Source organism: Sus scrofa, chromosome 9 (assembly GCF_054392235.1).
Source record: "Sus scrofa isolate SSC_HxYL_T2T_F1_AM1 chromosome 9, Sscrofa_HxYL_maternal_Yorkshire_Landrace_v2.0, whole genome shotgun sequence".
NCBI lineage: Eukaryota > Metazoa > Chordata > Mammalia > Artiodactyla > Suidae > Sus > Sus scrofa.
Window position 1 is genome coordinate 42,995,241 of NC_139391.1, and position 16,434 is coordinate 43,011,674.

Genomic DNA, 16,434 nt, shown 5'->3' on the forward strand with positions numbered 1-16,434 from the left:
TGGATCGCAGACGTGGCTCGGATCGGGTATTGCTGTGGCCCTGGTGTAGGCCGGTGGCTACAGCTCTAATTCGACCCCTAGCCTGGGAACCTCCATATGCCACGGGAGCGGCCCAAAGAAATAGCAAAAAGACAAAAAAAAAAAAAAAAAAAAAAAAAAAAAAAAAAAAAAAAGTTCTTCTTATTCAAGCAGAAAAAGCAAAAATTAAATAGGGAATCTTTAAAGGTTATCATAGGAGAGACAAAGAGTTATCAGCTTTACTATAAAAAGCCTGTTTATATTTATTAAAGACCACACACACACACAGATTCACAAATAAGTAAAGAACTTAACAGCTACTTAAAAAATAGCAAACAGATAATAAACATTTGAATAAAAATAAACTAATATCAAATAAACACTAAAACAATATTTTTCCTCAAGTAATTAGCATTTTAAAACCAAAAATTTCTCAACACAATGACAGTGTAGTGAGATGGTCATTCCCAGCCAGTAGAAATGAAATTAAATAATCATTCTAGAGAATAATTTGGAAAGAAGAATTTAGAGCTACATAGGTCCATACCTCTAACCCAGGAATTCCACTTTGTGAAACCTTATTGCAAAGAAATACTTTGAAATGCAGACAAAGATCAAATACAAAAATGTTCATCAAAGCAAAATGTACAACAGCAAAACTGTGAAAACAATTTAGGGGAAAAACAATGGAGAAACAGTTCAGTCAATTATGGTGCATCCACTAAATTATTATACAGTCTTTAAAATGTATGCCTAAAGAATTTTTATAAAGACAGGAATGTGAATAATACGGTGTCAGATAAATAAAAGCAAGCCAGTATGTTCCAAATCATGTAGGGCAATATACAAGGAAGGCAGAAAATACTATTATCTAGAGTATTTACCTCTGATGGTAGGATTATAGGTGAATTTTATTCTCTTTACTTTCAAAGATTTTCCTGTTTATGCTAAACATGTTCTGCCTTTGTAACCAGAAAAAAATTTTAACAAAAGAATCATAGACGAGTAAAAGAAAGAAAGATTTCATAGAAGATTTGAGACAAAATATGCTTTTACGAGTCATCAATATTAGCAAGAAGAAAATCTTGAAAGGCTTAGAAAAAAAGAAGCAATGTTAGCATTATCTGCAAAAACAGAGAAGTAGCATTTTTAAGAAAAAGAATACCCTTAAACCCCTTATTTAAAAATAAATAAATAAATAAAACAGCAAATAATAAACCACAACCCTGAATAACCTCTACAGGGTCCTTTCATCCCAAAATTATATTCTTAGAATTTTTCTTTTAAAACTTAATATGAAATCTGATAGGGAGTCTTTAGAAAGGGAACTTTGTAAGTTTTGTCTCCAAACTCACATAGCTATGAAAGAGGAACAAACCTGGGGGAAAAAAAGAGAAAATATAAAACATGTATGGCATTAGCACAATCCTAGACCATGAAGATACAGTAAAATTATTGATAATAAAATAGATTTGTCAATCAATCAGCCAACTATAGAGTCTCTGATCACAGTGATAAAGCTACTAGTTAAAGGATGAATTTATATATATAAAAAAACAGATCTATCTTTATGGGTGGTCGGAAGAAAAAAAAAATATCCAAGCTCTTAGGAAAACCCTTCTTCTTAATCTGCGGAGGCAGAGTCATCATTTAAACCATTCTAAAGCAAATTTAAACATTCAAAACAAAGAAGATAGTTGTGTTACAAATAGAGACCTACAGATGTGACGTCTGCACGTGCTCCTTGGAAATCTACAGGACCAGGTCAACAGAAATAGGAACATCTTTTGCAGTCATCTGACAGCACTGCTTCATGAAATTACATCAGATCTCTATCTAAACCAAGTTTTAGGGCCAGCCACAGAGGCAGTAAAAGCGAACGTGAAGAAAAGGTAAGAAAATTCAAGCAAACCTATTACTTTTCTTTTAAGCTCAAATCTATTTCTTAAGGCTAAACGTCAGAAGCAAGATGCTTGGATACCAAGACTTTCCTTTATAACCTCGGCTTTGAATCCAGCTCCAGAGGGAAAACCGTGTTTACAAGAACCACGAGACATGTGAAAAGCAATAACCAAGGTAAATGAAAAAACGCCAGGTTAAGTTTTAGTCAGAACTTTATTGCAAAGGTACTTTGTTTTATGAGATGAAGAAATCTACTTTTCCGTTTCTCCCCTAGCGTTACATATTGAAAAACGAAAACATGATTAAACTATTCTTTTAATGTCATCTCATCATTTATAAAGAGCTTAAGGAAAACAATTTGCATGCAGGCTGAGCACGATGGTGCATCGTGTGGAACCCAATGTCAAAAACTAAAGTTCAATTTCCAGTTCTAATCAAGTTTCTAAAACAAGAACTCTGTTCTCTTCCCTACCACCGGCTGGATGCTTTTTGTTTGTTTGTTTCAGAATCTTAATTCAAAATGTTCAAAAATTTTGGAGTCAATTTTTTTTTCTTTTAAACAGACAAACATAGCATGCCAAAGAAAACACCAGAGGTAATTACCGCTCACCCGCTGTTCTCACTCCAGAAGAAAGAGCCAAAATAGTGGGTCAGAACTTCTGGATGATTTTAATGGTATGTGCTTATGAAAGAGAAAGGGAGAGAGTACCAGGGAGATTCAGTGTGTAAGGAGTGACAAAGCAGCTTTATAAAAATCAAATACCCCTGTGACCCTTCGGCATGCCCTTGACATTTCAATTTTCAGCCATTACTACATATAAAGCAGTGGGTTGCCCAACTTGTCTGGGTAATAGAATCATCTGGAGATTTCTTAAAAAGTCCAAAGTCCAAGCCCCACCCTCAAATAATGAGACCACACTTTTTTTTAACATGCATCAACACACCCAGAATTGACAATTACTGACATTTTGTCTCACTTGCTTTTAGCTTTTTTTTTTTTTTTTTTTGAGTGAAGTATAGTTGATATACAGTGTTAGGTTAGTCTCCAGTGTACAGCAAAGTGATTCAGCTACACATCTACATCTCTTCTTTCTCAGATTCTTTTCCCGTATAGGTTATTACAAAATACTGAGTATCGTTCCCTGTGCTATACAGTAGGTCCTTGTTGTTTATCTATTTTATATACAGTAGTGTAGACTCCAGTCTTTGAGGAATGAAATTAAGCATCAGAGTGTTCAAAGCTCCTCAGGTTTTCGAACCCCTGACACAAAGTAGAGAGACCAAATAAATTCTTCTGTCTCCTTTAAGATTTACCATAGATGCCATCCCAGGGAATTGAAAAAGAAAAGGAAAAAAAGAAAAAGAACACGCACTAAACCGATGCATTAATCTGTATCTGTTTTTCAAAGAAAGCATTTACGCATACACTCACTGCCGTTACTGACGCTGGCTCAACAAAACGCTGAAAAAATCATTATCGAGGTACATAACATATTGTGCTGACATGAGTTTATACTGAGCCCCATCATTCCTTTGAGAAGGATGCTGATGTGGGTGAAGGAGCAGAAGGGCGAGAGCCTTATTATAAACTCAAAACGAGGTTATACAGATTCCAAGGTGACTATCCCAGCTTTCGAGAGACAAATTGGCAGCAATTAGAAAGAGATGTCGGAAGAATATGAACTTGCTTGGTCTCACCTACTTTAGTTTTTCTTCTAACAAGGGAAAGAACATTAAAACCCCCTATTACATACAAAGATGGAGAAAGAGGGAAAGAAGAAAATCCTAAACCCTTAATTCTACTTTTTAAAATGGACTCATTGCAGCTCATTTCCTGATGGCATCTATTACCTAAACATGTCCAAACGATCTTACTCATTACGTAACATTTACTTCCCCTCCGGCTCCTTCTCTCCCTACATCTCTCAAAAAAAAAAAAAAAAAAAAAATGGTTAAAGGTACATGTGTTCTGTTTGTACTTTTGGTGCCTGATATTCAAAGAGTTCATCCTGTACAGAGCACCACCTGTGTACTTAGCTTCAATCTGTGGAAATCTTTCATCCCTAGGAAAGAGTATAGATTATTTTTATGCCATCCAAATGGGAGAATGTCCCAGATACCAGATGATGAAGGGGCCTCGGAGGGACCATAATGCTAACATGCTTATGAGCACTGTAAAACCTGGTTTCAAAGACGCCTCTGAGTTTGGCAGTGCTTCCACAGATCTCTGTGAATAGTAAAGACATGTTGCTAACAGTGGTGGAAGCAAAGGGCATGAGGCAAGAAGCATGTCCCTGCGCGTGCGATCGCATCAGATTTAAGACACAAGAAATTCTCTTAGAGAAAACCAGGGAAAACGGCACATCAATTTCTGTGCTACAAACATGGTTTCCTTCATTACTGCAGCATAGGATTAAATATACACTTCTGGACCACACTTCAAAGACCAAAGGTCAAGCTGCATTGCATTTTTTCCCTGTGGGCTGGCTTTTGGCATTCTGGTGATTTTGACAACATTTATGGTGGACCACCCTTCGACAAAGCACCACTTAGCTAACTTTTTTTTAATAGCACACAAAGGTGAAAGGAATACTTCTTTGCAGAAGAGATATGCTGGAAATTAACTTTAGACTTGTTCCCTTTCATCCTAAATTTCCTTCTGCCTCTATCCTGCAGTGAAGTCACGACACATCTGTGACAGAATAACTCCCATGGCAACAGACTGACATCATAAACACCAGATTAAGACTTGGCTGCAAAGCCAAAGGAGATGATGGGCTGGGAAGGAAGAGGCTATAATTCAAACAAATCTCTTCCATAATAGCTATGGGAATACTAAACATTACTGGCCAAGTAAATTGCTTTTTGTATAAGTGTTCTCTTTTTTGAAGTTTGCCCCAGAGTGAAAGTCTCTCTGTTAAGTCAGAACCTTAGCATTATTTTAATGTACTGTTCTGTATTTAATAATCTTATGCTTCAGACATGAGTCTGTTACCATGGGAATGACAGCAGCACAAATACAGGATTACGGCTATCAAGCAGGAGAAAAGAAATTATGAATAAGCCTCGTTATGTTCAATAATTAGCAGCTACATGGAAAAAAACAAAACCATGAATTTAGGTTGATGCGTTTATCTCAGTGTTTGAATACAACACGGAGTGTGTTATTGCTTTAAAATGAGATTCTAACAAACTGCCAAAAAATCTTGACTAGCAGTTGCTGCTTAGTACTCTAATTTAAAAACTCATCCTGTCCATCTCTCTACTGTTTTAATTCTTTCCCTGAGAAGATGGGTAGCTAACAGATAATACGCAACATCCCAAGATGGATTCTGGTCATTTGAACCAACATTCTGGGGGGAAAGCATGGAAATACTGACCCTAGCTGGCTCCTCTCCCTCAATTAAATGCAAAAGGAACAGTTTCCAGGAAGATGAGGCCGCCCTCTTGCCCGCAATGAAAAGTCTATGTATCAAGATCAAGGATGGCAGATGTAGAAAGAGACTCTACCCATGAGACATCAAAGTCCAACTGTGATCACCACGAGGTCCACACAGGCCTCTAGTTCTGATAATGAGGAAGACTGTGCTCCATAGCGTTTACCTTAATGACTGAAGAAGTGTTCCATGCACACAGTTAGAACCCTCCTTAACAAGGCCAGCAGCTTTACTAACTGTAGGAAAGATTAGCAAGATGGTGGATAAACATTCTGAGATTACGGAAGCCTGCTAGAGCAGGGCATCACTAAACCAAACTCTCCACCCAGTTACAAAAAGGCACGTGCCAGAGCCATGTTGCAGCATCAAGTCTTCCCTGAGTACTCGGGTAAGTGGGTACATGGCTAGACCTGTGGTATCCTGTGGAATCATCACCTTCCCCCCAAAGGTAGCAATCTGAACATTATCCATTCTAAATCACGTGGCCAGAGCAGAATGTGGATCTCCTCTTAAACAGGTGAACATTTAGCTCAGATTGTCAGCTCCTCGGTGCTTTCAAACTTCCCAGCTCCCCTCTGCCATGAGGTTTCTGTATTCTAAGGCGATGGCACAACACATCATTGGAGGAAAGTAATTTTAGAATGTGCCATCCAAATTAACTGGTCGTGAATAGGCTCTGATTAAAATATAAAGAGCTTTTAAAATAATTTAAAATGATTCACTGGAACTAATTTGGAGATATTTTAATCTCTGAATGTGCAATGAACTACGGAGTCTCCCTTGGCCTCAGCCTCTCCTTAGAGAGGGACATTTCTAGCTCGGCCTTTGCCACTGGTAAGAGGCATCAGAACCAGACCAAGGAAGCTGCCTTTTGCCTGTTGCATTTCCCTTGGCCTTGTCTGATTTGCCTGTTCCCAGCACAGGCACAGTTCCCTTCCACTTTCCAAAGCAGACCACGTACACGTCCCCTTCTCAGTGAATATCGCTCTCCTGTTTATGAAGACAGATAGCTAGATAATTCTGAACACAACACTGAGACAATTATTTAAAGAATCACATGAGATCAAAAGACCTCAGCTTACATTCTTTAGCCATTTGTTTGAATTCCACTTTAGATTAAACAAAGGAATATTTTCCCAACATGATGTTCTAACATATTTTCAGGGCTTTGACTAAGGCCACTTGAGAACCAACACCTAGCCACCCTTCACTAAGCCTTTTTACTGTGACATGAAGTTCAAGGGGATGTTTGCTGCTTTGGAAAGCGCCTTTTTAGACCCACTACAGATTCCTTCGCAAAATGCTTTGGTGCCTGGTCTCCAAGATTCCTGGAATCTCGGCCAAAGACACTTGAGATAAGAGGCGGACAGCTGATGTCTATTTTCTTGCTTTCTAGAACTTGCTATTTCTTTCTGAGATGCTGGATAAAGAGCTGGGGTCAAGAAGAAGAAGTGAAAGACAAATCTACACACTGGAACAGTGTGCTAAGCACAGTTAACCCCCCAGAAACCTGCTGCAGCACATAGCATGACACCCATTTAACCAATGAAGAAATTGAGGAAGAAAAAGATATCCAACAATTAGAACTGGGAGAGTGGAATTCAAACCCAATACAATTCCAAATCCCAAGTTCTTTCTGCCATATCCTTACTAAAATCTAGTTTTCTTGAAAGCGGGAGCCCTGGCTTTTTAATTCTTTGGTGTACTCTCAGAGACTCCATGTACAAAGAGCTCTTAACAAACACATAAAACATGTAAGAGGCAAAGGACTTAATAGGAAACGATCCAGTTCCTTTGGCAAGGCAACCCCCTTGCCCACACCAGGGCAGAGCACACGCGCCAACCGTAACTTACTACCACGGCATCGAGACGGACGACAGAGCCTCAGACTGCCACCCATTCTGAAGCTGACGCATCCAGGCATGAGACTGCCACTTACCTAAAAGAAAGAAAAGAGAAAACACTGTCAGTATAAACGTAGGCACTGATCTCCGAGAAATCTGATCAACAGGCATATGAAGATACACTTTCATTTTATAATCAATGCATGCTGAGCACAAGAGGACAAGAAGAGCTAGTTGTTCCTATCTCTCAATTTTTCAAGGCCAGCTCTCATTCTTCCCCACTGAATATTTAAATTCCATTCACCTTAACTTAGAACCATCTTTTTTTTTGAGATGAACAGAAGATTTTAAGAAACTAATGAGGGCTCTCTCCAGAAAATGACATAGAGGCATCTCTTTCACGCAGCCTCAGTGGGTTCACGGCCCTCCTGCGGTCCATCCACTGACTCCACAACTGACATCTCACAGGAGACTCAGGTAAGGATATTCCTGAAGCTTAAATGTGCTTCAAATCGCTCAGACCTCCACATGAACTTTACATTCGTAAAAATGTGCACATTATATGTACAAAAGCTACACCCAGCAAATAGAAAAGGCACATTCTGTTTAAGCAAAAATGACACATAAAAAACTGCTCAGCACTAGATGGCAAAAAAAGTCTCTGGAAATAGCAAAAAAAAATTACAACTATTTAGAGGCCAGCAAGACCTGTGGGTAATAAAATTCAAAATTTAAATAAATTAAAAACAAACAAATTAGGAGTTCCCATCGTGGCTCAGTGGAAACGAATCTGACTGGTATCCATGAGGATGGAGATTCAGTCCCTGGCCTCACTCAGTGGGTTAAGGATCCAGCATTGCTGTGAGCTATGGTGGGCCTAGAACACACAGCTCAGATCCTGCATGGCTATGGCTGTGGTGCAGGCCGTCAGCTCCGCTTCAACCTCTGGCCTGGGAACCTCCATATGCCACGGATGTGGCCCTAAAAAGACAAATCAAACAAAGAACTACCAGGAAAACCTGAGAAAGAAAAACGTGTGTGTGTCTGTCTGTGCTGTATGTTGGGGCGGGGTTAGGGCTAGACTTAGAGATAGCATAGCATTAAAAAGCTTCTATAAGTAAAATAGCATGGTTTTGTTGCATTAAGTAAAGAGACCAATGGAATAAAACAAAATGTTCAGAAACTGACCCAGTATAACCAGTACACATGGAAAATTAGTAATTTTATAAGGTATCATCTCAAATCAATGGAGGAAAAAAATGAACTTTTTAATAAATGGTGTTCGGATAACTGTATAGCCACTGGAAAAAATTAATTATATGCATATCTCACCTTACACATTAGAATACGTTACAAATGAAGCACAGATCTAAATTTAAAAATAAAATCACACAATTATTAAGAAAGAAAACTTGAATGGACTCCATTATAAACTGAGAGAAAAGGCAGCTCCCAAAATAATAGAGTATAAAAATACTGAATCACTGTGCTGTATACCTGAAACTAATATAGTGCTGTAGATCAACCATACGTCAATAGAAATAAATAAATAAAAGATTAACATACTTGGATACATAAAAATGTATTTAAAAATGAAATTATTTTGCATAGCAAAAAAATGCCACTTAAAAGAAAAATCACATACTTGAAAAAAAATATTTGCAACTTATCACAAAGAGATAATATCCCTCACATACAAAGAGCTCCTAAAAAAAATCTAAGAGAAAAGTCTTACATGCCGCCAGAAATGAATGCAAAAGATATGAGTACATGGAAAAATAAGTGAGAATGGCCCCAAACCTATGAACATATGCTCAACGTGACTCCTAAGAAGAGACATGCATTCATTTTTCACTATTCAGATTGGCAAAAATCCAAAAGTTTGACAACATATTTTGCCTGTGAGACTGAGGTAACAGCACCTTCGTATACAGCTGGTGAGAAGGCAGATGAAGAAGGGGACTTGGAAGATTCCAGCAGAGATGTAGGTTTCTAAATCAGTATAGACGCAAAAGGACAGTGAAGAAAAAAATGGAGTCTTCAAAATAGGAGGTTCGATTAACAAATACACAGTCCTGTATACACAAGAAATAACCAACAAGGATCTACTGTATAGCACAGGAACTATACTCAACATTTTGTGGAGTTCCCGTCATGATGCAGCGAAAACAAATCCGACTAGGAACCATGAGGTTGTGGGTTCGATCCCTGGCCCCACTCAGTGGATTAAGGATCCTGTGCATTGCTGTGGCTGTGGCAGAGGCCATCAGCTGTACTTCCGATGATTAAACCCCTAGCCTGGGAACCTCCATATGCTGGGTGCGGCCCTATAAAGACTAAAAGACACACACACAAAAAAAAACATTTTGTAGTAGTATGGGAAACGAATCAGAAAAAGAGTACACACACACACACACACACACACAATTATGTATGACTAAATCACTGTGCTGTACACCCCAAACTATCACAACATTGTAAATCAACCATACCTCAATAAATAAATAAATAAATAGTGCTGACGCAATCCCAATAAATAACTGTAGAAAGAATTATGGAAATAGAAGAACATTTGGCAAACACCACAAGCAAGAATGAATGCTAAGACGGCCACGGGAAACACAGTGAATTTGTGGGAAAATGGGGCTAACCCCCTTAGCTGATGGTGGTTATAGAAGAGGTTAATAATTGGGGAACCTGAAGGAAAGGTCTATGGGGACTATTTGTATGAGTCTTGCAACATTTTGCAAGTCTGAATTATTTTTTATGTTAGAATTGTTTTCAAAAAAATTAAAAAATAAAAGCATTTCTTAAAAAAAAGAAAGAAAAGCTTTTAGAAGAAAACAGCCCTGAGATATTCAGACATCCACATGGAAAAAACTAAACCGAGATCCCACCTTCATGCCATACACAAAAATTTCTGATTAGTTAACTGAAAGGAAAAACACAATTCTGCAACTCTTAGAAAAAAAAAAAAAGAGCGCATTTTCATGACCTTGAGTTTGCCTACATGAAAGTTAAACTTCTGTGCAACAAAAGAGAGCATAAAGGAAGTAAAAAGGCCAGCCACACACTTGAAATGCATATAACCAAGGATGGATTAGTATTCAGAACATAAAGAATTTCTACATATCAAACAGAAAGACAAGACAAGCCAATAGAAAAACAGAAAAGATCTGATAAGGTAACTGACAGAAGAGAAAACCCAAAAGGCCAATAAATATGAAATGGTATTCAACCTCAGGAGTCAGGAAAATGCAGATTAAACCAGCGAGAGGTGTTTTAACTGCCATCAAGTTGACAAAAATTGTGAGTTCCCATTGTGGCTCAGGGGAAAGGAATGTGACTAGTATCCATGAGGATGAGGGTTCGATACCTGGCGTTGCTCAGTGGGTTAAGGATATGGCTTTGCCTTGAGGATATGGCTTTGCCACAGCTCAGATCCCACGTTGCTGTGGCTGCGGCGAAGGCTGGCAGCTATTGCTCCAATTCGACCCCTAGCCTGGCAACCTCCATATGCCACACCTTGCGGCCCCGAAAAAAAATAATAATAATAAAATTGACAAAAATTGTATTGGCTGGCCCTATCAGAGATGGAGAAGATGGGGAGCAACAGGACCTCCCACACAGCACCTGTGAGAGGACCAGTGAGCAGGATCGCATTGGGGAGCACAGACTTATCTAGGGGAGCTGGGGTGTCCCAGGGAACTCCGCTTCCGGGTAGCAGCCTAGAGAAGTTCCCACAGGTGCTCACAAGCACAAGATGCATACAGGGTGCTCCATACAAGAACATTCATCCTATCACTGGGGAGGAGTCAAAGGTGAATCAAAAAATAAGTAGTGGTATAGTCACAAAATGGAACAACCTATGGCAGTGAGAATAAACAAATGAGAGCCACGTGCATCAATATGAATAAATCTCACATACAAAGGGTGGAGGGAAAAAGCAAATTTCAGAATACGGCAGCATGACTGAATTTATATCACTTTATTTATTTATTTATTTATTTATTTATTTATTCTTTGTCTTTTGTCTTTTTAAAGCTGCACCCGTAGTATATGGATGTTCCCAAGTTAGGGGTTGAATCCGAGCTGTAGCTGCCGGCCTACGCCACACCCACAGCCACACCAGATCCGAGCCATGTCTGCAACCTACACCACAATTCACAGCAACACCGGATCCTTAATCCACTGAGCAAGGCCAGGGACTGAACCCGAATCCTCATGGATACTAGTCGGGTTTGTTAACCACTGAGCCACGATGAGAACTTCATATATCATTATTTTTAAATAATGATTTTTAAACATGCAAAAATACTGCCTACTATATTTGGATACATGTTCATAGGCAAATGACTAAAACAGATAATGGGAGCGGTAAACACTAAATTCAGGGTTACAGTTTAACCCTGGGAAAGAGGATGGGGAATGAGGTAACAGAAAGGAAAATGTAAAAAAGAGTTTGCACACGTGGCAAAGTATTAAGATACAACAAAGCTAGGTGTGCACACATTAAGTATTTCCTATACTATTTCCATAAGCTTTTCTATAAATGCAAAATATGTAACTTCAAAAAGAATATGCATAATAATGTATGGGCCTTTATTATTCAATTATTCTTCAGTTGGATTTTGCTTAACTTTGATGGGTTTTTGCAGTTTTTTCTTTAAGGTATTTCCTTTTTCTTGATTTTTATATCGGTATAAAAACATACAGAGTATCTTTAGACCCAATATTCTAAAAATAAGACTGCCTTTTATTTCCTTAAAAGTACCCAAATACTTCTTTCCTCATTATTCATATATTCAGTTGCTTTCTTAAGGATTTCTTTTCAGAAAAAAATTCAACCAAATCCCTTTGGAGAATGCTAGACTCCAGAATATATTCTGGATGCTAAGATGTTTTAAAAAAAAAAAACTTGATTTTTTAAAAAAATCAGCTCATTTACAATGCCTTTAGTGCAGATTAAATAACCAAATAAAATTGCATTTTCCATAATGAATGTCAGGTTATATACTATGTGCGACTTGTATGCTGAAAAGTTAATAAATAATTGTGAAATACCACATGGTTGAGGAAGCATGATAAAAATTTAATAATCTAGCATAGAGTATATACAGGAGAGAGGCAGTTTTCCATATCACACTAAGTATTACATGCTATTGCTACTGACTTTCTCGAGCAACTATAATGATCCAGCAGCTGGAAGGTCAACACACTCGAGAGTTAAGAAGTGCTGCCAAGGTTGGAGTGAAGGCTAAAAAGACCCCATTCACCTATTTGATTGCTGCACTTTTCCAAGACTGTGTGCTCTATGGGTTAATAACGCTACCTAACAATGAGGCTAGGGATCATTTCTCTCACATGTTAATTTCATCCATGGAAAAAAAAAAAATTAGCTCTATATGGTTTCCTAACTCTAGCTCACTGTCTTTCAAGTTGAGCCACTAGACAGTTCAATGAAAATTCACCACCACCATTAAGGAAAAAGAACCAAAGCACAGGTACAGAGAGTGAGCCAACAGCATCTCAGTGCAAAAAGGCCAAAGCATTCATGATAAGTGCTGCTAAAACAACTAGTTATGCACCCAACAATCTGATGATCAACATCATAAATATTTCCAAAGCCCATGCCAAGAGGATGACTTTTATTTCAAGGTTCACTTGGAAATAACGAGCTGTTGTCTAAACCCGGGTTTTAGTTCTTGTATACTAAGAAGGATAAACAATTTTAAATGGCAAATAAGCCCCTTAACTATCAAATTTCTTAAGTGTTCTCCTTGCTCTAAAGGCAGGAGGGGGAATAATTTGCCTGTGGGCTCAGACATTGAATGACAAGTTTCAGCCCTAAGCAAATTTTCAGTCAAACAGTCCTTTAAAAAACTTGAAGAAGGTGGTGGTAAATGTTGATGTTGGCAACAGCTGAAACAAAAGCCACTCTGTTTCTTCTCTTTACATGTGAATATTGGGAATAGAACTAAGCAATGATGTCCCTCTTAAAAAAATAAAAACACCAGTCCAATGGCTGAACTTCCCTCTGCCTAAAAAAAAAAAAAAAGTGTCAATTTGAGTTCCTCAAACAACAAATTTTCTCCCAGCACAATAGCTCATTTCTTACCACTACAGCTAGTTGGCTGTCCCTGGTCAGCTGAAATCACTACACAGCGCAAGCTCTGGGACTGAAACCAAAAGGAATAAATCAATGAAGTCCTGGATTTCCATCCCACCCAGCAGGCCAGACTCTTCTAAGATGAGGAGTGGCCAAGAGCAGTGGGGAAGTTCACCACTGCGCTGGTCCGTGAACTGAAATGACAGGACATGGAGAAGATACACTCCCAACGTAATCCTGGGAGATCTCATTTCATCCTCCTTTCCTTTACTCTGCCTTCGTGCATCACAAAGGTCCTCTGTAGCTCCTCCTTCTAGCACGGATACAAAATCAACTCCATCCAAGAAAATTAGCTGAGACCATCACGCTTACGTGGAAGGGCTTCTAAATAACCAGAATCCTGCACGAAAGGAAATCAACCTCATTTTGTCACACAGAAGCCAGGGGCAGGGGAGGTGCTGGCCAGAAAGATTTATTCCACACGGAAAAGTTACATTTTGAAATCGTTCCAAGAAGAGAATATTGGCAGGAACTTCAAGATCGTGTGCTTTCTGCTGCTCCTAAAATGAAATAGAGTTTCGTTCTAATCCCATAATATGAAACAAACCAAAAGCAGACAGTGGCACATGCGAACTCTAGAAGCGCAGTGTCGCACATCATCAGTTCAAAGAGGTCAAAAAAAGGAGCCCAGGCAGTTATAAAGTATATGAAGAGGTGAACGACACACTTAAAAAAACAAACAAACCTGATCTACTGAGAGGGCATAAAGGAGTCCACCTGAGCAGAAGACTTCAAAAGCTGGATGAGGCAGGACAAAGAAAGAGCTTAAATGGAAAACTCATCAACAAGCCAAGAATATAATAAAGCAAAACTAAACTTCAATTTCTGCAATACAAGCGTTTCGGTGCTCAAAGGAGACGTTGTCGCTACACCTCTTCATATACAAAGGAAACGTGAAATCCTGAAATCCCCGCAATATATGGTCACTGGAGCAACTGCCAGGTAGGGCTAATCCCCGAACAAGATTTCTTAAGAAATCCTTTTTTTTTTGGTTTTTAATTTGTTTCCTCTCTCTCTTCTTTCCTTGCTAAACATTAGCATATTAAAGAAAGGAATCTTGAAAAAACAATCTTCATTCACACAAGGAGTGACATAAAGTCCTCTTGAACCCAAAGGGGCCCACCAAGATACAGGATGGGTATTTCATGAAGGGTGGGTTTTTTAATGAAGCAATGGACCCATTAAGTACCAAAGAAGAGGAAAGGAGAGGGGCTGAAATCTGACCCAGTGGCCAAGAGGCAAAGTCAACATAAACCCCACGGAGAAAGCGTGTGGTTTTAAGGAATCTCAGCTTCTTTACCCTTAACACAATCCTCCTCTGGGAATGCATCCGCATGCTTTAAAAAAAAAAAAAAAATCCACTTTGCCTGCTCCCAGATATGTAGCATTAGGGCAGGGATAAATTTCAAGCTGGAGCAAGTCCAAATCCAACAGTTGCAGCTGTAGTAGCTGCCTTGTTTACAAAGCAATTCAGGAAGCTTTTAGAGGGCAGAGTGCACCAGACAGAGGGGGTCTGTAAGCAAAACATGGATGGATCCCAATGCATTCAGAGCAGACAACACATCTGTTCCCAGGTCCCCCTTGGAAACATGCTGGCTACGAATGCAAGTCAACCGTTAATGCTCATGTTTTTTCAGGAAAGCATATCTACTTAAGCACTCAAATCAAAATTATATGCTGGTAGTTATGGAGCCCTTGGGCCGACCTCCCACATTCTGACCAAAATTGTGAGAACAACATTCCACACCAGGTTTTGAGCAGAGTCCAATCGGCTACGACCTGGACCACTTTGCTCACTAAGACGCCATGCGTAAGATGCCTTCAATTACCATTTTCTGCCTCTTACAAACTATGTGCCTTAGCATCAATCTGATAATGTCTCTCTCTGTCCAGCATAATTAAGTGAGGAAAGGATGTGTCCCCAAATCAACCTCAGTTACCCTGTTACTCCCTCATATCCAAAAGATTTCTAATCTCACTTGATTCTTTTCCCCTTTAGTCCTTTGTATGCTGTCTCTTTGCCATTTTTCTTTTCTTGGTGTAGCTTAATTCAGAATTCCTCTCTAAGAAAAAGAAATATACAGTCAAGAAGGGGGGGGTGTGCAGATGAAGAAAGAGCAATAGAATAAATGCTAAGAAGGAAACGGGGTACCCTATGCCTGTTTACAGAGCTTCAAAAAAATGTGTGGTGACAATGACATGGGCGCAGATGGGCATAATTAAAGCAGAAAGGCGCTCTTAGATGCTTCAAAGGGGGTAATTCAGCTAAGAGGGAAAGTAACCAAACATATAGGATATGGAAGATATTTAATTAAAAGATAAGTTTAAATACTTAATAAGGATGACGATGACTATTTGAAATTCATAGCGATTTGAAATTCATGTTATCTGGGTACCTGATCTATCAGACAGTAGGCCATAGTCTCTACCCACTGCAACTGACTTTTTTCCTGCAAAGCAAAACATCATAAACCCAGCTTATTATGTGGACTCTACCAGATACTTATCCTTTTCAGAGGAAACACAAGTATATCTAGAGCCCTCTGTGAGTCTTGATCTTTAAGTCTCATTACCTTAATGGCCTAGCACAATGAAAAAAAAAAAAAAAGACAAAAAACATTGATGGTTTTCCACCTGCTAACACATCTGATGGCGAAAAATAAATACATGAATAAATAAAAGATAACTTTTTTGAAAAACTTATAGTTACCAAAGGGGACAGGTGGGGGGTAGGGATGGATTGGGGTTTTGGGACTGGCTTATGCACACTGAGGTATACCGAATGATTGGCCAACGGGGACCCACTGTATAGCACAGAGAACTCTACCCAATATTCTGTGGTAATCTATGTGGGGAAAGAATCTGAAAGAGAATAGATGTGTGTACCCATATAACGGAAACCCTTTGTTGTATAGCAGAAATTATCCCAACCTTGTGAATCAACTATACATCATTAAAGCCTTTAAAAAAATGAAAAATTGTACTACACCAAAAAAAGAGAGATAACTTTCACATGGGGCTTAACATATTTAATTAATCAACTAAAGTAAAATTTAAGAAAATA

At 38.7% G+C, this 16,434-nt stretch overlaps 1 protein-coding gene across 17 annotated transcripts in view; it reads right to left on the reverse strand.

Moving 5' to 3' along the window:
- The window catches only part of CADM1 (cell adhesion molecule 1), a 340,231-nt gene that overhangs the window by 227,473 nt on the left and 96,324 nt on the right, over nt 1-16,434 (reverse strand). For 5 of the 17 annotated variants that reach the window (XM_084976138.1, XM_084976136.1, XM_084976128.1 and 2 more), the window contains exon 2: nt 7,212-7,296. The exons of the other annotated variants lie outside the window; for them this stretch is intronic. In XM_084976138.1, the coding sequence (XP_084832264.1) occupies nt 7,212-7,281 (70 nt within the window). In that variant the 5' untranslated portion in view covers nt 7,282-7,296. The remainder of the gene's footprint in view (nt 1-7,211; nt 7,297-16,434) is intronic. 17 annotated transcript variants of the gene reach the window in all.